Source organism: Sus scrofa, chromosome 8, assembly GCF_000003025.6.
Source record: "Sus scrofa isolate TJ Tabasco breed Duroc chromosome 8, Sscrofa11.1, whole genome shotgun sequence".
NCBI lineage: Eukaryota > Metazoa > Chordata > Mammalia > Artiodactyla > Suidae > Sus > Sus scrofa.
Window position 1 is genome coordinate 62622587 of NC_010450.4, and position 23817 is coordinate 62646403.

Genomic DNA, 23817 nt, shown 5'->3' on the forward strand with positions numbered 1-23817 from the left:
ATATATATATACATATATTTCACATTTTAGTATCATAACAAATGGTTATTTATGTGTTGTAATAACACATGTAGGCAATTCCATTTTAATTCAAAAATAAAAAACATTAATACATAAATTATTTAAAATTTTCACCATAGAAATATATTCATCTGGATAATAAGCTTTTTAATAAATAATTTACTTTCCAGTAAATTATGTGCAAATATAAATTTTATTTAGATACAGCTTAAATATTATTTTCTGACTACATGTTCATATAGATCATATAATATTATAAATATCAGAGTTGAGGGAAATATGATTAAAATATTACTTTGAATAGCTAATATTACCAAATATAATTTTATAGTTATTATATTATTATAATATGATGTATATAAATAAATATGATTTCAATAACCACTCTAAGACTAATACCTAACTTTTGTAATCTTTCAATAAACTTTAATGTGCTTTAGTGACTAGAATATTTATTTGTGATACCTATCACCAAGCCATTTCAATTTAATATGAAAATTGTAGTCTTTATATATTATTTATTGAATAAATGGCTTTTTCTATATACTTGATTTCAGTTTTGTAACTTGAAATTTTCACATATTGAAAATATGAAAAAAGTTTTAAATTGAAATTGTTTTGGTATTCTAACAAAATAAATAAAAATGTTTTATAAATTAGAAAATAACTCTGATTTTAACACAAAAATTTCCATGGTGAATAGGCTTTCTGGAATGTTTTTAGAATCTATATATATACCTAGGTTATACCTAGGTAAGAATATTTTAGGACTGTAGAGGCTCATGAAAACCACAGAATTGAAAACATGCTTTTAAGAATAAAAGCAAGCCTGTTGAAATTAATTTTTATGATTACCTCTGTGGTGACTTTGATTATCATTCCTATTGTAAGTTTGTGAATTCAAGAAAATAATCCTTGCACTCAGGAAAGTTTACATTTAACCTGATACTACTGAAATGAAGTCCAAATCATGAAGTGGCTTCTATGAACTACTTAAAACAGTATTATCTATGAGAAAACTAATAGGTTATCATTAAGAAAAAAAATCTGTTATAAACAGTAGTGATCGAATGACAATTACTTTCTTTTCCAAATAGTCAGTTGTATTATTGCATGAAACCAAATGCTATGTAAATAAAATAGTTAACCAATGAATGATAGTCTATTACCTATTGGTTTATCATTCAGCTTCATAATCATAGGTTAAAGACTATGTATGCTTAATCTGAATTAACTTATATTCACTTATTTGAAAAAGGTTATTTTTCCATAAATACAAAAATTCTATATCAATAACACAGTTCATCAAAATTTAAATGCAAATAAAATTAAATGGGGAATAAAAAGTCACTGATATATTTTAAATTCAGTTTGAATGTTCTTAAATATAATTGATAAAATATTTCAAGTGATAAACAGAATACAAAAGCTTTCTTGGGAGAAGTAAGAATTTATAATCTTGAGTGATAAACAGAATACAAAAGCTTTCTTGGGAGAAGTAAGAATTTATAATCTATTGAAAAATTATTGATTAAAACATAATTGCTTTTCAATTACTGATTTGCAGTGACAGTGAATTAGGATACTTACCAAAGTTGTTTTGTCTTCAGTTGTAAAACGGAAAGGTGACGTTTATGTATACTTCAATTACTATTGCCATAAAATGCATTTTGAATAAAGGCTCAAATATAGTGAAAATATGAAAGTGATAAGTTAGTATCTATCAATCTGTTTTGTGTATATGTATGTATGGATGGATACATATTTTTTATTAGTAATAAGAGTATGTTTTATCCTGTACTAATGTGACAGTTGTAAAAATAGCCACAATATTTTGCAAGTCCCAACAAAAAGATTTTATGTCCACAGATTTTAAGTTTAAGCTAGCTTTGTGATTCGCTTTAACCCAAAGCATGACTTGAAAGTGAGTCTGTGCATGTTGTAAATCTAAGACTCAAGACATCATGTTTTTCTATTCTTTCTGTTAATACCCTTGATCAGGTAAAGAAGCCTGAGTTAGCTTCCCAAGCAATGACAGACATATGGCTCTGTTGCACCCTTTCCTAGAACTCTCCCGGATCAGTCACTCAGCTACCTGGCAATGGGCTGCAAGTCCTGGAGAGCCCAGCAGACATCAACAGGTCTACTGAGAAGCTGTAAGCTAAATCACCCATAATAGAATAGTGAGATAAAAAAATGGCCTTTGTTTTAATTGCTGAGTTTTTGATTATTTGCTCTCAAGTGGTAAAGAACTATTAAAGACATTAATCTTGAGAAAGGACAAGGAAAAGAAATACAAAGCTCAATCATTTAATTGTAAGGATTATAAACGAATTCAGAAGAGTGGTGTTTAATGTTTAAAAATTTACGTCAGGTTTGTAAATCACCTGAGATGTTAACTGTGTTGTGTCATTGATTTTTTACACTTTTTCTACTGATGATATTAAAGACATATTGATTCATTTAAATAATACACTCAAATTTCAAATTCTACGTGCAAAAATGAAACTAACATGGTTCCACTATGAATTATGTCCTATATTTAACTTCAAAATAAAATTTAAGCTATTTGTAACTCACATAAATATTTAACCTTAATATTCAAGATACTCAGCATTTGCTTTTGAAAGGTATATACTGCAGTTAAACTGAATTTCAGCCAAAAAAAGGTAACAAGAAACAAAACCAAAATTTATAATGCATAAGATCTTAAAATGTTAGGTTTATTCCCCTAGTGATTCAAGGAAATCCCTATTTTAAGATTTGCAATATCTCCTGGGAAATGAGTTATTATGCCTAGCCAGTTTTCTAAAAATGTAGGATTTTTACCTACATCTTTAGGCATCACATATTTAAATCCATCTAATTTGAATATTTTTCTTCCTTGAATATATCGTATTGATTGTCCCACCAAGAGAAGGATAATTTAAATAGTTCTTGGGAACTGAAGATCTGTGGCAAATTTTAGTAAATATCTGTTCTGTTCATCATCTCTTCTCTCACTGCTGCTGGCCTTGGCTCTCTGGCTTACTTTGGTGAATGGAATGTGGACAGAAGAGGCAATGTCCATTTCAAGACTTAGATCTTAAGAGGCATTATGAGCTTTCCCATAACCATCTGGGAGCTACTGATTTCCACCATGATGAGTATATGTTCTGGAAGCTGGCTGTCATTTCTTGGACTTGTCCCTGCATGTGCTTGCCAAAGATGACACGTGTCTTTCTTGCTTAGAACGCTGGCAGCCACGATTTTTTCAACTAAGCAAATCAGTTAAGAGTATTTGAGAAATTAGGGTTCCATATATGATTAAAGTGAATGAACTTTGGGACATAAATTTTGGAGTTAATAACTTCATTGCAAAGAGTCTATGCCTACTCTGGTGGATTTATAATTGTTCAAAATATTTGTTGTCTTTCGTTGGTCAGGCCTCCTAGAGGGAATAATTGGTATCTCTACCTTGTTAAACTCAGGCCTGACACAGGCTAACCAGTGAAATGTATTTATCGTCCAAGCAGAAGTTTTAAGAGCCAGAGTATTGCTCACTTACTGTTATGGACTGAATGGTTGTGTGTTGCGAATTTCATGTGTTGAAATCCTAATCCACAATACGATGTTATTGGGAGCTAGGGGTCTTTGGGAGGTAACTAATTCATGAAGGTGGAGTTTTCATGATGGAATAGGTGTCCTTATAGAAGAAACGCTGCAGAGCCCTTAGTTCTCTAGATACACTGAAAAAGTAGCAGCCTGCAACCCTAAAGGGAGTCCCGACCAGAATCTGACCATGCTGGCACCCTGAACTTGGACTTTCAGCCTCCATAACTGTGAGAAGTAAATTTCTGTTGTTTAAAAGGCACCCCATATATGTCACTTTTTATAGCAGCCTAAACTGACTATAATACCCCTTCCCTGATCACTCTATGTGGAAACTGACATGACAATGACAAGAGCTGTTTCATCAGCCTGGTTGCAGGACTGGGAGCTCAGAGCACAGGCACAGCTCATCCACATTGGCATGCCATGAGTGAGAATTAAAATTTGTTTAAAGTTGTCCACCATTGATTATTTGGAGTCATTGCTTAATCTAGACTCAAAGTTACTCTTATTTGTTATATGTTGGTAGAACTTTTTTTTTTTAGATAACTAGATTAAACCTATTGATGTGAAAGGACCTCATACCTTATAACCTTGATAGATAGATTTAAAATGACTTCCAAAACATCAGGGATTACTTCAAATTTTTAAGTGATGGTCATACATTTCTTTTTATCTACTTCAAGAGTTACGCTACAGCTTTTAAAATATGGAAAATGTGAAATCAGCTTTAAGCAAAAGTAATTAGAGAAAAACCAACTTTAGAAAGTTTGTACTATTAATTATTTGACATCAAACCACAGAGATAGATGCTACAATTATTTATGCTTCACTGGCTCACTGCCCTCATAAATGCTACTATATAGTGCCAGCTACTGAGAGTGATTGCATTATTTTTCAAATTTCACTGTGTGTATGGCATGTTCACGGACGAATACATCCCCAACAATTAAACAAATTCTCAGTATTTTTCATCTTAGAACAATGAAAAATTTATTACTTAATGTGCCTGAAAATCTGAAAAATGTTGGTGGTTAAATGAGCCATGAAGCTTCAACACCTTCATTGCACCACTTTACATCCTGGATAAAAATAAGTCATTCTTTACCTGGAAAGCTAATCTAATGTATTCCCATGACTTTGCCATATATTTTCATGCCCTCAAGTTTATATCTCATACATTTTTCATAGCTGCAAACTTATATATACAACTGGATATTTAACATATCTACATGGATGTCTCATAGCAGTCACAAATTTAAATATCCAGAACTGAATGGTATATGAGTTAAGCCAAGAACTACTTCTACTATGTTAAGGACACCAATATTCAAACAGTTTTTTAAACCAGAGTCTTTATAGAAAATATGAATTTCAACCTCATTATCTGAGAAATCTCAGATTTCTATTAATTCAACATCTTATATTTAGAATCATCTCCCTTCTGCTGCCTATTTTATTCAATACCAATAACTAGAAATATATTAGATATTCATTAAATATATGGATATTCATTATCCATTGGAAATTAATATCCAATGGATAGATGGAGTAACAAAATCAATTTATTGAATCATATGCATAATAAAATATTTTATAAACCTGTCTTACAGTTTTTTTACATATGTTTATTAGATTATTTTATTTAATTTTTCAGGTTTATTGAGGTATAATTAACAATTTCAATGGTAAGATATTTGAAATGTACAGTATAATGATATGATATACATATATATTATTAAAGGATGTCCCCACTGAGCTAATTAACAAATCCATCATCTTACATATTTACCTTTTTTGGTTTTGATGAGAACACTTCTACTTTCTTGGCACATTTCAATTTACAATATAATGGTCTCAGCTATAGTCATCATGTTATACAGTAGACCCTCTGGCCTTATTCACCTTATAACTTAAAGTTGGTACCCTTTTACCAACCTCTTTTTATTTCCACCAACCTTCATCCACCACAATCACTTTTCTATTCTCTAATTTTCCAACTTAAAAAAATATTTTACATGTAAGTGAGACCATGTAGTATTTTTCTTGGACTTATTTCTCATAGTATAATGCTCTTCAGTTTCATCCATGCTGTTGCAATTGATAGAATTTCCTTCTTTTTAAAGGTTGAATACTATTTCATTGACTATATATGCAATGCATGTGTTATGTAATATATAGATTTTTTTCACACACATTTACATTATCCATTCATCTACAGACAGACACCCACGTTGTTTCCATACTTAGGCTGTTGTAAACAATGCTGCTATAAAAGTAGGAATACATATTTCTCTGAGATAATGTTCACTTCATTTGGGTGTATAACCAAAAGGTGGATTATTGGATTATATGGTAGTTCCATTCTCAATTTCTTGAGGAACCTCCTTACTGTTTTCCATAGTGACTGTGCCAATTTACATCCACACTAACTAGTCCACAGGGTTCCCTTTTTGTACATCCTGGTCAACACATGTTATCTCTTGTCTTTTTGACGATAGCCATTCTAACAAGAGTGAGATGATATCTCATTATGGTTTTGATTTGCATTTCCCTGACAATAATTTCAAGTACCTTTTCATTTACCTGCTGGCCATCTGAATGTCTTTGGGAAAAAAAAGTCCATTTAGTCCTTTGTCTATTTTAAAGTTGGGTTATTTATTTTTTTGCTATTGAGTTGTATGAGCTTCTTCTGTATTTTGGATATTAACGCTTTCTCAGATAGGTGGATTGCAAATTTTTATCCCATTTCATAGGTTGTTTTTTCATGTTATTTATTATTTACTTTACCATGCAGAAGCTTTTTAGTTTGATGTAACCCTGCCTTATAGAGGAAAAATTACATTTATGTATATACACCCATACATATATATACAAACATATATATGTGTCTTCCCCTTTTTCTCTTTGTCCCTTTGTTATGTTTTTCTAATGATGAAAGTATCTCTAATACTGAAGTGACAAAATCATAAATCTCATCTTTAATTCAAGTTTCATTGAATGCACCTGTTAGAACAGTCTAGGTCATGTTGCAAAACACACTGATTTGAAACAGCATATGTATGTTTTCACACACACTACATGTATATCACAGGTTGACTGGTGGAACTACTGTGCCTTTTCCTTTGTCTATGATCTATACTGACATAGTGGACATCATTTGGAACATTGCTTGTTTCCAAGGCAGATGCTAGGAGAAATGGTGGTGAAATTAGATTAGGTTCTTAAAGCTTCCATCAGGAAATAAGTACATGCCTTTCACTCTCATTTCCAAGCACAAAACAAGTTACTTCAAAGAGTTAGGCAGGTTTAATTCTACTATATTCCTGTATGAGAACCAGAAAAAAATCTTATTAAACAACACCAGAGGCTACCCTTCTGAGCAAATATTTGATCCACTATTCTCTACCCATGATTGTGTGTTTTCAGTGTACAATACATGTCATGCAAGCAGTGAAAAAATTCCTTTCAATTATGGTGTCAGTCTCAAAGTCCAAAGTGTCTGAAATATTTGAAATACTATATGAGACCTATGAACACAAAAACAAGATATCTCCTCTCCAAGAGCCCACTTCCTGCTCATGGATGTTGAAGAACCAAAAATAATTTTAGTGTTTCTAAAGTCAGATTCTCAAGAATGATTAAAATTTTTTTTAGAATATCACTATTCCTATCATTTATATCTTTTAAGTAAGTGCCATACACAATGCATGCCATTTTACTCTCATGATATATAGATATAAATAAAGAGAGGCTGGAAAATTTAGATTTTTTTCAGTTGGGGAGATAGGATATTAAACATATTTCATTTTCTCTCTTTTAAGTAAGACATCTGCTTTCCATACCTGAACAATAAAGACATGTTTCATGGGCACGGGAGAGAGATAAAATGGTCAGCACATCTGCTGTTAAATAAATAGAAGATCAACTGTTTTGCTACCTCAATTACGAAGTTGCTCCCATTACCAGTTTGGCTTTATGATTGCAAATAATCAATAAACCCTCCCCCACTGCATATGTCAGGCAGCTTAGTCCAGAAGTGGCAGCTATTAAGCGTGATAACAACATCATTCTCCTCAATGCTGAGCAGCTAGCATTTTTGAGAAACTTTTGTCAGTCATTTTTGAAAGTAGAAAAATTAGTCTTCAGTAGCTGTGCATAGCTTAAGCTTCTGGAGTGTACTCATCTCACAAGCTTAAATGTAGAAAAGGCAACCAAAGAATTCAAGGTCCTCTTTAAGACAATTTTAAAAGTAAAGTGTTGTTATTAAATACACTATGATACAAGAAGTATGACATAGGTGACCCAGGTGAGAAATTCTACCTCTGGATTTCTGGTTTCTATAAATTGAACAGACAGACTCTAGGTGACAAAGCAATAATGCAATTAACAAAACTATTTCTCCTGTAATAACAAATTCCAAATTCTATCCTTTTTTTTTTTTTTAAGGGCTGCACCCATGGCATATGGAAGTTCCCAGGATAGAGGTCAAATTGGAGCTGTCGCTGCCAGCCTACACCACAACCACAGCAATGCCAGATGTGAGCTGTGTCTGTGACCTACACCACAGCTCATGGCAACGCTGGATACTTAACCCACTGATCAAGGCCAGGGATCAAACCCATGGATCCTAGTTGGGTTGTTACCATTGAGCCACATTGGGAACTCCACAAATTCCAAATTCTATTTCACCTGGTGATATTGCAGAAACGATATGGGCTGTAACTACCTTTAATAGAAACTAGAGTATAATTAAAAGTATTTATATATTTACTCTATTTCACTACATACACTGTGGGTGTTTAGTGAAGACCCATGTAGAGTGCAGATCAGCCCATATGTTAGAGGTGATGCTAATTTAAACTAGGGTGGTAACAGTTCAGTGAGAAGACAAATTGTATACAGAATGAAATGAATTATTGATTGATTGGATGTAGTATAAAGAGGGAGAGATTCTAGAGATTCAGCAGCTTGATAAACTGTCTAAGCTGAGACTTTATTCATTAAACAGTTATCTTCATAGGTGAAATCTCTGTTGATGGGGACACTTTGATCACGTTGCAGTCAATTGTGGAGTGTTGGCCTCTTCAGCCTCCCAAATGAGTAACTTTGAGCCCACAACATGAGTGGATATGAAAAAAAATGGCACATTTCATTATATACACACTATGTGTTACAGAATCGCAGACATCAGATTCTCTTTTTAGGACTGATGTGGTGGTGAGTGGTGTATGTAATTAGAGGAAACACAATCAGGCACAGGGGAAATGGGTGTTTCTCTGTACAAAAGCAAAGCTAAACATCAAGTCCAGATCTTTTTCTGTTATAGTACAGTATAGCTTCAACATCAGTTAACTAGAAAAAAATTAGGTATTTTAGCCAAATTGTACTTACATAGTTAAACTGTGACACATATGGACCATTAATTTAAGTTATTAGATTCTATTATCAACAAAGGCTTAGGAAGATATTGTGTCTATGCAATGCCAGAAATGCTGATTGAAAAATAAAAGCAAATGAGTAAATTTATGTACCAAATAAGTAATTATAAATTAAGTAAATTTATATAATAAAATATATATATTACTTTTAAAAACTATTTGATTTTTTCTTCTCCCTTTGAAATAAATCAGTTTTTATTTTATCAATCAACACCTCAATGTTTGTCACTATTCTTGCTCTTTATTTTCTTCTGTCAAGAGTCAAAAGAATTCTATGTAAAATAGCTCTTTATATAAGAGTAGTTTCTCAGGAATTTTAGAGTGAGAGCTTTTTGAAATTTCTGTATCTATAAAAAAAGGAGTAGCATAAATCTGAATGATTGCCTGAGGATTCTATGGTAAAGTCTTGATTAAATTAACTCCAAGCTATATCAGAATTTTATTAAATGAACTTTAGGAGATGTAGGTAATAAATATATATTCAATGGCACACAGACCAGTATTGACAAATAAAAGGCTCAATTAGACAGGCAGTAATTCATCAAATATTTCATGAAAAGAAATTACTAACTACATTACATTTTGACTTTTAAAAAGCCAAATAACCGATAATTACAAAATCAGAAATACCCAAACATGAAATAATATTGCATGTTTATTTGGGAGGCAGTAAAAATGTGTAATGAGAACACTAAAACTGCAATAAGTAAGAACAGACAGCTAATAATTCACTGTTTTGACAAAATAATGTTAGAATGATGAGTTTATAAGAAGGCAGAGGTACAACATTCCTTGATTAAAGAGTAAGATCAGTTCTCAAATAAAATATGTGTTATCTAGATGCAGTAAGCAGTTCAAAATAAGTCTGTCTAAAAGAGAACTAACTTCTCATAGGAAAATAAATATGTGTGACATTCATAGGCTTTATGTGGTGACAGACTGACTGGCTCAAGTTACTTAGCTGAATCCCAGTAGATCAGTAGGGATTGAAAATTATTTGATGACTGTCAGTTTGAAAATTTACTAATAAAATACAATATAATCATGGTCTGGAGTCTGAAAAGTGTGCACATTTGAGACTCTTAAGTAGGTAGAGAATTCATCTTTGCCTGCCTTCCTAAATTCTCCAGAGGTGTCTTTATAGCAATATGCCTTCAGTTAAACCCTGAAAAGCCAAGGATGTAAGGCGTTTGCAGGAGATAATTTCTGCTCTAAGAAATTGCCATTTACTGGTAGAAATAGCCCCAGGATGATCTTTCAGTTTTCTGGGACTGTTTGTAACTGGAAGAAATTGTTAGAGCTGCTTTGTACAGTAGGAAAAAAAAAAAAAAAATCTGGAGTTCCTGTCATGGCACAGAAGAAGCGAATCCAACTAGGATCCTTAAAGTTGCAGTTTGATCTCTGGCTTTGCTCCGTGGGTTAAGGATCTGGTGTTGCTGTGAGCTGTGGTATAGGTTACAGATGTGGCTTGGATCCCACATTGCTGTGGTGTAGGCTGGCAGCTGCAGCTCTGATTCGACTCCTAGCCTGGCAACCCCCCATATGCCGCAGGAGCGGCCCTAAAAAGCAGAAGAAAAAAAAGAAAAGAAAAGAAAAGAAAAACAAAATCCATATGGGTTTAGCACCTTGTCCTTGCGTGTATTTTAGCTGATGTGATCTTGTGTTGGACTATTTACATGCGATTATCCATTACAATATGGGAAACATCTGAAGAGGAGGGAACAGATTAGGTGTGGTATGGTGTTTATGCTGCCTAGTGTGTATTACAAGGCCTACCAACTGAAGATCATATTTTTCAATGCATATGAAGAAAAATAAACAGGGAAAAAGGAGGGTAGGAAGAAGGAGAGAAGTGGAAGGTAGGCAGTGTTTCAAGATCAGGCCCCTGGAAGATATTCCTGTGGCTACTTGGTAAGAATCAGTTTAATGAGTTCCCACTGTGGAGCCATGGGTTAATGGTCTGGCTTGTCTCTGGCACTGCTGATTCATTCTCAGCCTGGAATAGTGGGTTAAGGCTCCAGGGTTGCTGCAGCTGGGCGTAGCTCGCAGATGTGGCTAGGGTTTGATCCCTGGCTCAGAAACTTCCATATGCTGCAAAAAAATAAAATAAAATAATAATAATCAATTGAAAGCATTTTAACAATGCTTCAAACAATGATTGCCTTCAGTCCTTTGAGCTTTTATTATGTAGTCATACAAATAGCATAGTTTTTACAGCAGACAGTAAGATGCAATATCAATATACATAAATCTAAGATCACCTACATTTATGTATAATTTAGGACTATGTGGTGCCTAGATACTGCCATTACACATATTCTAGCAAAAAATATATATATAAATCTCATCACTCCTATGTTTCTAACAATGCAAACTGAAGACTTCAGGAGCACAAACATGTGGCTAAAAACATGCATTGTGAGGATATTAAACGTCTTAATGTGATATAAATATCAGTTTCCACTGGCTGCAGCATTGTGCCTTCAGTCCTCTATCCCTTAAATAATGTAAAATATATCTAAAATATAGAATGTTTATTTCTTAACATTGCCTGACATTACCACTCATTTGTTAAATACTTACATTATGAGGGATAGTTACAGAAAAGTTGTATTAGATAACTTGGAACACTGAGGTCAGTACAAGGAACAATAAAAAAAAAAAGTATGTTAGATTTAAGTAACTTTGAGATCACAGCAACAAGTTAGATAATGATTTTGAGAATTCTTTGTCAGGCTACCAGAAAGAACAGTAAAATGCTCATCCAGACAAGGTACAGTCTTAACATACAATTTCCTTTAATTTCTCAAAAAAAAAAAAAAAATCACAAGCATAAAAAGGTCACACCAAAAATACTTCACAAAATCACATTATGTAAGCACAGTCTTTCTCTTTTTTTTTTTTGTTTTAACTGTTAGATTATGAAAGAACTAAGAATTCCTTCATTGTGAACTTTCTAATAGTACAGCATGCATATCTTCAGGTTTTGTGGAGTTTAGCTAAGCCATCCACGTGTGGTATCACTGCCTGACTTCCCTATTGATTGACCAAGCAGCCTGCAGTGACCTTAAACTGACTTGCCCCCCAGGCAAGCTGATGCCTGGGCAGTAGCCCTGAGCCACAAGTAAATGTAAGCTTCTGAAATGATTCCCCAGCAGCTCTTATGATCACAGTTGCCTCTGCCTGCCAAGGCCTCCTCCTTATGTACTCCTGGACTCAGGGTTTACCACAATCTTGTTCTTGTGGTTTGAATGGATCCATCTGGCCTTAGCCCAGAAACCTGAAAGCACTCCATTTATGGACCCTAATGAAGGCATGTTCTCCAGATCCTGTCTCTCTCTGTCTGTACCCTGAAGGCCTTCCAGATACTTCCTCCAGGACCTGTAATAAACTCTATTTCAGTATCTCTCCTGGTCTGTGGTTGAATCTCGGCTTACCATCTGGCACCCTGTGCTCCACTTAGCAAGTGTTAATTTGACAAATTCATAGCAGGTTTATATCTAGAGAGATTGCCCTAATTCATTACAAATCTGAACAGCAAAGTCCCAGTGAAATGAAATTAAATGGTAATGGGTTATTCTTTTCACATGTAATACCACATTCTATTTTAAGAACCTGGATACATTTATTGGTCTGATCTATGTGGGCTGTAAATACACTTATTAGAAACTACTATTTATTAAATAATTATTCTGTTTCATTATATACATGGTATACAGTATAGATTAGAAAATACATTAGAAAAATATATACATATATTTACTTAAGAGTTCAAGTGTGTCCTAAAGATGTGCCTAATGATCTGTATTTAATTTGAATTGTTTTATACTTATTCCTCAAACATGGACTATATACACATACATTCAGGAAAAAATAATTTAATTTCAGTATGTTTAGTGCAATGTAAATAGTTTGTTAAACTTCATTCGTTTTAGAGTTCTTTAATGTATTTAATGATTTGAGACTTAGAGTATTATTAAATTTTCAAGGTTTGTAGCTGTTTCCTGCTTTACTCAAGGCTCCAGACCATAGCATTTCCTTGTGGAAATTCCTCATGGAAGGTGGCCTCCAATGAGACAACTCGTATCAAAGAAAAGAAAAGAAGGCCATTGCCCAATGTTACAAGCTGGTTAAGTGTGAGAGGTGGCTGAGTGTCCTCAAAGCCTCAGCAGACCCCACGACATCATGATGCTTCCCAAAGTGTTGGTCTTGAACAGACACACAACAGATTTGCTGCTGATTTTCTGAACTTTCAGTCTTCAGGCTTTCTACTTTTCACACATCATGGCTTTGCAAGATTTATTTTCCCAAATGGCAGATCTTCAAACACTACCCTTCTAGTTTGAAAGAGAAGAAAAATTCCAGACGCCTTTGCAAGGCATATAAACCCCTACACCATTCCCACTCACACCATCTATTCTGAGTTGACTCCATTCTGCATTATCACATCCTGGACTTAATTACATCAGGCCTGGAAACCTTGCTTCTTACTTTTCTTCCTCTTTGCCTTTGATAGGCTAATCCTCCTTCCAGGGGTGCTCTTGTACCCTGCCCACACTAATGTATTATATTACATAAGTTTAAAGATCCTGTTGAACCCCTCCTTCTACCAAATTCTGCTTTGTTTCTTATCCCCCTGCCTAAGCCTCTATTAAAAAAAGTATTTTTCCTAGTCTTTTTCATATAGTTTGTGTTAAACTCTCCGATGCTCTTTGACATATTATAATTTGTTATAAAATATGTAATTGTTCTTTCTGATTTGATTCATGCATACCAGATTAAGATGTGTTTAGGTTTCAAACCCATGTAACCTATAGTAGCCACTCATAAAGTAACTATTTGTCTAATTTGAATAATAAAATACACATAACCCTCTCAACTTTCCATGTCTCTCTGACATTTGGTCACCTCTTCACAGCTAGCTACATTCTTTACACAGAACATTTTTGAATAAATCTTTTATATTTTTAAACATGTGATTCAAACTATTAACTTTCTCCATTTAGTCTTGACTTAATTGGAAGTAGGCTCTTTTTAATTGAACAATATAACCCTCTTGATTTTCTTCCCTTAAGGGTTAGCGTTTCTTTTTTCTCCTTATCTTTCAATTTCCAAGGAAAACATGATTTATCCTCTTTGATTTGTCTGAAGATGTGTCAATATTTACAACACAACCTTTGAGAGTTATTATTTTACATTGCCTTTCAAGAAAATGTAATCTTTAGAATGAAATCCAAGAGAAGCCTGGATATGGCATGTTCTGATTTTGTATCCAACATATATTTATTTGATCTGTTTGAATCGTGGCAATGCTGAAAAGATCATTTTCATGTCATCTAGTTTAGTGCTTCCCAGACTGTGTTATGATAGGTTACAAACACTCATTCCTGACTACTACATTATATAAAGTATCATTTTTGAAAAATTTTCACCTGTTTGTGGACTAATGCATTTGTCAACTACAATGAAAATAAATTTTTAGAACAAAATGAAATACTGCTATACCAAATATAATCCTCATTTTTAAAAAGGTGATTGGATTGAATGAGCATAAATTTACCCTTTTGCATTTTTATGATAGGTGACAAATATTCATTCCTGATTACTAGATTATATAATGTACATATATATAATGGAGATTTCAACCAACTGTTACTGGTACAAAGAACATATCTGCTTAGAGGAGGTCTTAGTGGCACATGAAGTGGTTACCATCTCAACTAGACTATGAAGAATGACCCCACAGTCATAAGATTAGATATAAGATTGTGACAGAACTCTCTGGGCAGAGGAATCATATTTGAACAAAACTCAAAGCTTGGAAATTATAAGATTCTTTTGGGACAAGTAAGTTTTTCAAGGCTCTAGCTACCTACAAAAGGAGGGTCTTCCAGGAAACTCAAATTTCTTATTCCCTGTGGCTTGTTATCCCCCATTGCATACTGGATTTTCCCTAGAATCAGTGTACCTATAATGATATAATTAAATTCAATGATAAACATCTCAAAATTTAATACAAAGGGATACTTAAGAGTCTTTCTCTATATTTCTTGGCCATATTTGATTCTATTGGCCCCTCACCTCTAACTCAAATATTCTTTCTTAGGCTTCTGTGATGCAATGTTTGCTATATTTCTTCTGTCTCTCTGGATCTTTCTAGTGATTTTTCTTTTTCATCTCACTTATATTTAAAACCTTTGCATGTTGGAATTCCTCAGGCTTCTGCAGTTGGTTCTTTTCTCATCTACCACACTGTTCTTTCTGAATTTTATTGTCTTTGCTCTACTGGCTGCAAGGACTACCTTTATATTTCTAAATTCCAACTCAGCATATTTCATCATGACCACCGTTCTGAATCCCAGATCTTTACACCCACATGCCTACTGGATATCTCATAAAGATCTCCAACTTAAAATTAGCAAAACTGAGTATTTGCTTCTTCCCTGCCTTACTACTTGTCTGCAACAAAAATAAGGGAGCAAACAAATAACAAATAAACATAAAAATCCACAAAACATTTCAGTAAATTGTACCATTCTCAGGATCTACAGCTGTTAAAATAGCAATTTAACATCTTAGTTGCATTCTTCCTGTCTTTCAATCTTTACAACCAACCAAAAGGTCCTGTTGTTTCTACCTCCTAAATTTCTGATAAAAATCCTCCTACTTTTCTTTTTTTTCATTTTTTAAAGTTTTATTGATATATAGTTGATTTACAATGTTGTAATAATTTCTGCTGTACCACAAAGTGATTGAGTTATACACATATGCATCCCTTCTTTTTTCAGATTTAACCATATAATTTAAAGACTATTGGGTAGAGTTCCCTGTGCTATACAGCAGATCCCTGTTGGCCAGTCATTCCATATACCACAGTGTGCACAGGCAATCCCAAACCCTCAATCCACCCTCCCCATCTTTGCACCTAAAATTACTTCTACAGTGCTTGTCTTCCATAGAAGAGAATAAAATCTATGAAAATTATAAAAACTGTACCTATGTTAATACATGATCTCAAACATATAATAGACTATTGGATAAATATCTCAACAAATACCTTTTGAATGAATAATCGTGACACTATAGGATGTCAAAATAGAGAGTTGGAGAACCAATGAATCTAGTAAATTTCAACTCTTTTCTATCTAGAGGCTTCCTCTAAAAGTTATTCATCCATGTTGACCTCTTAAATGAGGATCATTGCATCTTATATATTAGTAGGTGGAAATGACATCTTCTTAGCTTAACTATAAAAAAGACAGTTTTGTTTGTTTGTTTGTTTGTTTGTTTTGTCTTTTCTAGGGCTGCACTCTTGGCATATGGAGGTTCCCAGGCTAGAGGTCTAATTGGAGCTGCAGCTGCTGGCCTACGTCAGAGCCACAGCAACGCCAGATCCGAGCTGCGTCTGCAACCTACACCACAGCTCACGGCAATGCCAGATCATTAACCCACTGAGCAAGGCCAGGGATCGAACCCACAACCTCATGGTTCCTAGTCAGATTCATTAACCACTGAGCCGACAGGAACTCCATGGTGATACAATTGGAATATGGAAAAAAATGTAGAAATAACTTTGTTGGTTATATGTAATAGTATATATTTGTTTTGTAAATGTTATTCACTAAAAATTTTCTAGAGTACATTCACTTTTCTTTACTATTAAATCGGCATTCAGCTTCTCTAGGAACTGGCATCTTTAATAGTATAACATGGCATAAATCACCAATGCATATTACTTGGTGTATGAGAGTTGGGTATGGAATTCTAGAAACTGATGCTCCAAAGATGGTCCCTGTGACAATGCTTTCTAATTAGAATGCTTCCTAATCATTTCTCAAAAGAATAATAATATAATTTAAAAATACCTGATTTTTTACAATCTTAATAGAAAAGTATCAATTCAGTTATATTCCCACTTCAGTGGAGTAATTATATTTAAAATGTATCTCCACCCTCTAAAATGCAGTGTTCATTTACAGAAAAATAACTATGTGGTGGACCTGGTGCTACATTTTGCATATAAAGATAAATTACTTAGTTACTCCTGGAAGATAGTTATTTACCCTACTTTGATTTGATATTTACCCTACTTGGAAAACCAAAAATCAGAGTAGTTAAATATCAAGTTAAGGTAATAAAATATTAATGATTTTCAAAGCTCAAATGCAGACACAAATATCAGAGCACCATGTTGTCTCTCAGAATTTCATTATATATTTGGACTATTATCATGAGCAAAAATATGCAATAGATGTACCTTTTCTGAAGAGAAATCTAAGTCAGGGCAGATAAACACTGATCCTTTTAAACTTACAATTACATGCTGTATTATGGAATTCTCAAGAATATAAAAAAGTGGGGTGTGCATTGGGGATCATCTGGGTACAAAGAAAAAGATTATGTTAATTACCTCTTTATGGAGGAAACATTCATTTCAATTTTTAAATTTTTAATGATGTAAACATTCTTGAGCACATCTCCTCTTTAATTTATTAAAGAGACTTTAAAATATTTTAATTTTTTGGTTTGAATATTAACTAATGCTATTTTGAGTCTACAATGTGTATAAAAGACAATGCTTAAAGCTTTCCTTTTTGTCTTAAGTCAAAGGGCAAGTTGACATCCTTCTAAAATAGGATCTCTTCCATGAAATGCATTGTATTGGGAGTTGTATGCCACAGTCATGAAATTAAATAGAACATGAGAATTTTGGCTAATGAAAGTCATTCATCTTTCACATTATAGTGTATAATATTTAAGAGCAAGGCACAGAATGTGTATTGGCCAGGCTCAAAGCTTGGTTCTAACACACACTAAATTTTCCTTTTTTCTGTGCCACCTTTCTTCCTCTATACAGGGGAGGAATAATGATATCTAAATCCTTTTAGAGAAAAGGATAATAAGGGGAAGAGATATTGGATCATGTCCAAGGAAAAAGAGAAAGTAGACCAGATTTATATTAAAATTCTGGTATGTGTGAATTCAAAGGTTATAAACTTTCAATTATATTGTGCTACATTATAAGAAATAGGAGTAAAGGGCTGGAGGAGGAGACAGGAAAAAGGTGCAGAAATGGGAAGAAGAGAGTTAAAAAATAGAGGAAGAAGAGAAGAAGAAAAACAGAAGAGAGGGAGAAAGAAGAGGAAAAACCAGGAGAAAGAAGATACTGTCACTTGCATGTATGTGAAATTCTGAAAACTTCCACTAGGGCATTTTAAGGCAGGTGCCATTCTCACTTTACAGATGAGCAAGGTAAGACATAAATATGCTAACTTGCATACCCAAGGTAAATATCAAAATTGGAAAACTTACATATTAAGGATTCTCAAGTTTTCTAACTGAAGTGTTAAAAGTACAATTTTTATGAAATCTTACTACCCTATAATTGTCTCTCCTGTTTTCTGGTAAATACCGGTATTTTTACCATTAGAAGGATCAGAGAATGATTGACTACTTTATTTGTAAGAGGTCTGTAAAAAGATTTTGAGAATTTTGACATAGAGCATATAAAACAATAGAAGAAAGAGGGCTCTTGAGGTCAAGTTCCTCGGAGAAAGATTAAAGTAAAAAGAATGTGATATTGGAAATGTTTATCAACCCTAGCTTTTTATAGTTCTTTCCTTGCTCTTGCATCATCCACTTGTCACTAGATAAGTTTCTGACATTTTAAAATATAGAAGCAAGACAGGAATAGTTAGCAACTGGAAATTACTCATTGTTAATTTTTTAAAATGTATTTTTCATGTATTTTTTAATGTTCCAAAAATAATTAAGATGATATCTAACAATATTTGAATAATCTACCTTTCATTTTATCATCTTTAATAGTCATACTATTTTTAATTATTCATGGGAAATAAATAAATCAGTTAAACATCCCCATCTGCATTGCCTTCTTTATGAAAAGTTTTTTTCTAATCAGAATATGACTATTTGTTAGTAAATTATACACTAATACAAAGTTAAATTCTGTACATCTTTATTGGTAGCAAGCCAGAAGGAATTTGGACTTTCCGTGGAATGATTTAATTAATTGTCTCTTCCTGTGAATATATTTAAATTTATTTAATAGATACTTAGATTTAGAAAATAGTAAATTGTATTTTCAAATATTATTCTTCTCCATCTCAAACTATCAGTGCTAAACATGGGCAATATATCAAACCCACATATCCCTTGAACAGACATTAATTTATTCAACAAATATTGGTTGAACACTTTCTTTGGGCGAAGCACTGTTTTAAATGTTGGTGATAGACAAGAGAAAAAACTCAAGCCCCTGATTTTTGTAAAGCTAGCATAATAGGCCAAATATTAAACCAATTGAAAAAAAGGAAAATAAACAGGATGTTAGGTGACCATAAGTACTAGCAAAGGAGAACAGGGAAAAGTCATAGAGAATATTGGCAGATTTTGCAGTTTTAAATAGGTGGTCAAGAAATGCCCTGAGGAAAAAGTTTAAAGTAAGTAAAGACATAAAGGAAGACATTGACTGGTTTTGAGTAGGGAATAATATTATCTGACATGATTGAACAGGCTAGTTCTGGTTGCTATATAGAGAATATACTGACCGTGCTAAGGACAGAGCAGAGGAAGGATTTATGAGTGCTGAGTAGTAGAGGTGGTGAAAATTTGTCAATCTGGATGTATTTGGAAGTATCACCCTGAAGACGGATTGCATATGGGCCGTGAGAATAAGAGATGAGTCATGATCCCTCTAGTGTTTGACTTGAGCTATTTGAAGATTGACTTGGAAAACTCTGTGGAAAAATTTGAGGGGAAGTCCAAGTGCTTTAGATATACTAAGTTTGAGATGCCTAGCAAACATCCAAATAGATGGGTAGATGGATGGATGTATAGATACGTGGATAAATGCACAGATACACACGTAGATACATAGATCAATGGATTTGCCTTTCATGGGAAAAGGATAAGCTGTAATTACACGTTTATGAGTCATCAATAGGCAGATGATATTTTAAGCTACAGGACTCCATAAGGTAAATGACTAAACATGGGAAAAAAATTCTGATGACTGAGTTGGTGACAGTCCACACCTAGTAAGTCAGATAATAAAGAAGCAGCAGGAGAAAAGGGAGAAGCCAATGAAATGGGTGTAAAATAATGCATGTATTACCCTGATGCTCAAATAGCGAAAGGGTTTTTCAGGAGGAAGATGTGCTTAATAGTGGCAAATGTTGCTGATATACCTAGTAAAGCATGAAGATTGACCTTTGGATTTAGCGAAGTATTTATCTCTGCCTCACTGGTGACCTCAGCAAGTTCATATTCTGAGAAGTGGTAGGCAACTGCCTGAATGCAGTGAGTTTGGAATAGAATAAGAGGAAAATGTGGGCAGACAACATGAACAGGATGAAAACAACAAGGAATGAGATAGAAGCTGAAGATAATGAAGGCAATAGAAGGATTTTTGTTTCTTTGGGTGTCTGTGTGTTCACACGTGAGTGCAAGAGAGAGAGAGAGAGAGAGAGGAAACATAATGTAATATATTTTCTTTAATACAAGGAATTCTTTTGATATTTTTGCCTTATGAATCTCCTAAGAAAATATTTGTCCATTCTGAAGGTAAACATAATATCAATATGCAAACAAAGTTTACACTAGGGATCAGCATATATTACTAAGATACATACATCCTACTCAAAATATTTGAAATTAATATCTAACTTAAGCATTATGACAAATCATATCAATGGGTAACTAAGAGTCAAATTTACAGACTGCCAGTATCACAAGGTTCATCACTTATTTTTTTATTGGATTCTGTGCACATTAAATTTTACTATCCAAATGATTATTAAACTAAAAAAATACATTTTCCTATCATGTTCAAGACAGTATGCTAAGTGTGTTACATATCTTAATCTTGACTCTTCACTATAGGCTTACAAAATAGATATTATTAACCTATGTTCTAAATAAGAATCCCAAAGTATATGACCTTTAACTTTTACTACTTTATAGCACTATGCTTACTGAGGGACGAAGTTATAAGCAGTACTACTTTTGTATATTGAGTAGAGCAATTAATGATAAGCAATTAACATAACCTTACTGTTAATATAGCTGCTAACTTGTCTAAGAATAAAACAATATACTGAACAACAAACAAAATAACAATTTTTCCTCATGTTTACAAGTTTAAACTGTTAAAAATAGCGAAAAAAAAGTAAACTAATCCAGATTTTTTTCTTTTAAATTCTTACCATCATTACAAGATAATTTACCAAATTACAAAACTAAAACAAGACAAAACAAAATCCAGTCCTACTGACAAGTCAGAGATTTGGAAGCAGTAAGCTGCACATCAGATGGTGTTGATTGTGCAATAAAGAGTGTGAGGAATCCAAAATTAATCCTCTATCTCGCCTACTGAGTTCCCCTAAAGGTTTGACACTGAAGATACAATTACCAGGACACTTGCAGTTCAAATGTGACATTCTGAAACCAAATCCTTATCTCTAAAGAATGCTGGCTTTCTGCATGCTTAAATTTTGTGTAGTTTTCATTAACACTGAAAAATGTAAAGTTCCGTGTCTTAGCTTCAAAAAAAAAACAACCTCAATAACAAAAAACTAAATGTACTAGGAAAATGATTAGGACCCCAACATCTCATATACTTTAAGGTGGATTTCAGGACACATATCAGAAAGACCTAATGACCAGTCTCATTTTAGTATATTGGTCTTAGGACATCCATGTCCAATTTTATATCCATTTTATTTATTGTTTTATTCCCCTTGATTTCATTGTATTTTCTTTGTAAATTTTAAATTTTCAGTTGAGATATACTTCAAACATCAACAACTTCTGGATGATAATTTTATTTTTTAGACTTATTTTATTCCTGTATGATATAAAACCATTCAAAGAAATTTACTAAGATGCTTAAATTGTAAGACGCATGACAATTTTAAGTTAAAGTTCTATTGTATATAATACATATTTGTCACTTATATATGGTCCCAGTGGTACTACAGAAAAGTAATGATTTAGAGTTGCAAAGAAATGATTTTAAATTTCATAATTCCACTTATGACTTTCATGAACTTATTAAATTTCTCTAACTTTCATTTCCATCTGCTAATAAAAAGTAATATTACTCAACTAATAGTATTATAATTACTGATCACGGTGTTATAATTACTAATTAAAGAAGCATATATTATCTCTGACAATTAAAAGCAAGTAAACAATTTCTTCTGTTTCCCTCTTATCTAGAGACACAACTAGAGCATAGGTAAATGTGATTGGTGACTGAATTTTATTTTTAGAACACAGCAAAAACTTATTCTACATGTCTGTAAAGCAAAATAATGTTTTTATTAAAAATGTCCATCTTTTCATCTCATAATAAATTGAACTACTGGTGTTTTTCAAACTTTATAAAAGCTGAAAATGATTGTAATTTTGTACATATACATGTTTATCTGCAATGTACACATGTATTTGTGTGTTTACTTTCTATCTAGGAAGTACATACCTCATCTCTCCTTAGTGAAGCATTGGGGATATGCCTATAGAGGGATAGCATATTAAGCAAGATATTCTCTTTAGGAACTTCTTGCACTGTAGTTTTAAAATAAGTACACTTTTCATAAAAATTGACAAGTTCATATTTCAAGACAATTAAATCCTTATAAATAATTTTAAATAATTAGATTTCAGCATATATACTAAACATTTAATTTTAAATAACCTGGGTGCCTTTTGCTTGCTTTTTTCTATAAACACTAGTAAAACTGTATAAAAATTTGAATATGTAAGGAAGTACATGAAGAGGAAAAGCTAGACATTTTGTGGTATAGGCTGAGAAGGTGAGCACTGAAATCTTAACTCCTAACAATGGCCAATGTTAAGAGGAAACCTAGAACCTAATAATTATTAGTTATTATTTAAACTGAGTATGAAAGATGCAGTGAATATTTTCTACTGAAACAAACTCCATAAAGTATACTATAGAGAGTCCTTTCTACTCATCATAAAATTAACATTCAAATCCAGGAAAATATTTTGGTATAGTCTTATCAGCATTAATAAAGTATTCAATAATTTGGGGACAAAACAGAGAAGTTTAAATTAAAAAGTAAATAAAACTCACCTTATCCACAATACATATCTGCTTTCTGGTTTGAGCATCAAGTATTTCAATTTCAAAGTGAATAGTTTTTGCATGTTTAACTGCTGGAATTGATTTTAGAGGGCCTGCTGAGAGTATAAATTGCGACAAAGAATGAAAATTTCTCATGTCATTCTTCAGCATGGACCGTGTAGCTCCTGGGGAAATTAATTCTCTCTTGCGTTCTGAAGCAAGGGACCTGTGCCTTTTGAACATTGTGTGAACTCCCAGGAGAATCTGTCATGTCAACAGGAGACACAAGTGTGTTGCCTTCGAACCAGTTAAATACTGCTGGTGAAGGCTGGGAAGGTCAAGTGGCATGCCATTCCAAGAGTTCAGTTTTATTTAGCAGGGCTGAAAACAATGACTGATCTATTTCTATATATAACACACTATTGTGAATCGCTGCAATGTAGATTACTTTACCAGCATTCCAATTATTTCTTGTTTTCTCCTTTTATCTCTGCTTCTTAATATGGCCACTAGTATCTGAAATTCCAAAGCAAGAAAAGAATAGACTAGAGTTTTTTATTATCTCTGAATTCTGTGTGCCCTAATCTTCAAACACATATATTATTACCACACATTCACATGCAGATGTATTTAAAATTAGCACAGTGCTAT

The 23817-nt window shown here is 33.1% G+C and overlaps 1 protein-coding gene across 2 annotated transcripts in view; it reads right to left on the reverse strand.

The window, feature by feature from the left end:
- Positions 1 to 23498, reverse strand: part of TECRL (trans-2,3-enoyl-CoA reductase like) — a 103633-nt gene extending 80135 nt beyond the window's left edge. Inside the window, exon 1 of one of the 2 annotated variants that reach the window (XM_021101381.1) lies at positions 23176 to 23498. In XM_021101381.1, coding sequence (XP_020957040.1) covers positions 23176 to 23409 — 234 coding nt within the window. In that variant the 5' untranslated portion in view covers positions 23410 to 23498. The remainder of the gene's footprint in view (positions 1 to 23175) is intronic. The other variant, XM_021101380.1, reaches the window with a different exon arrangement.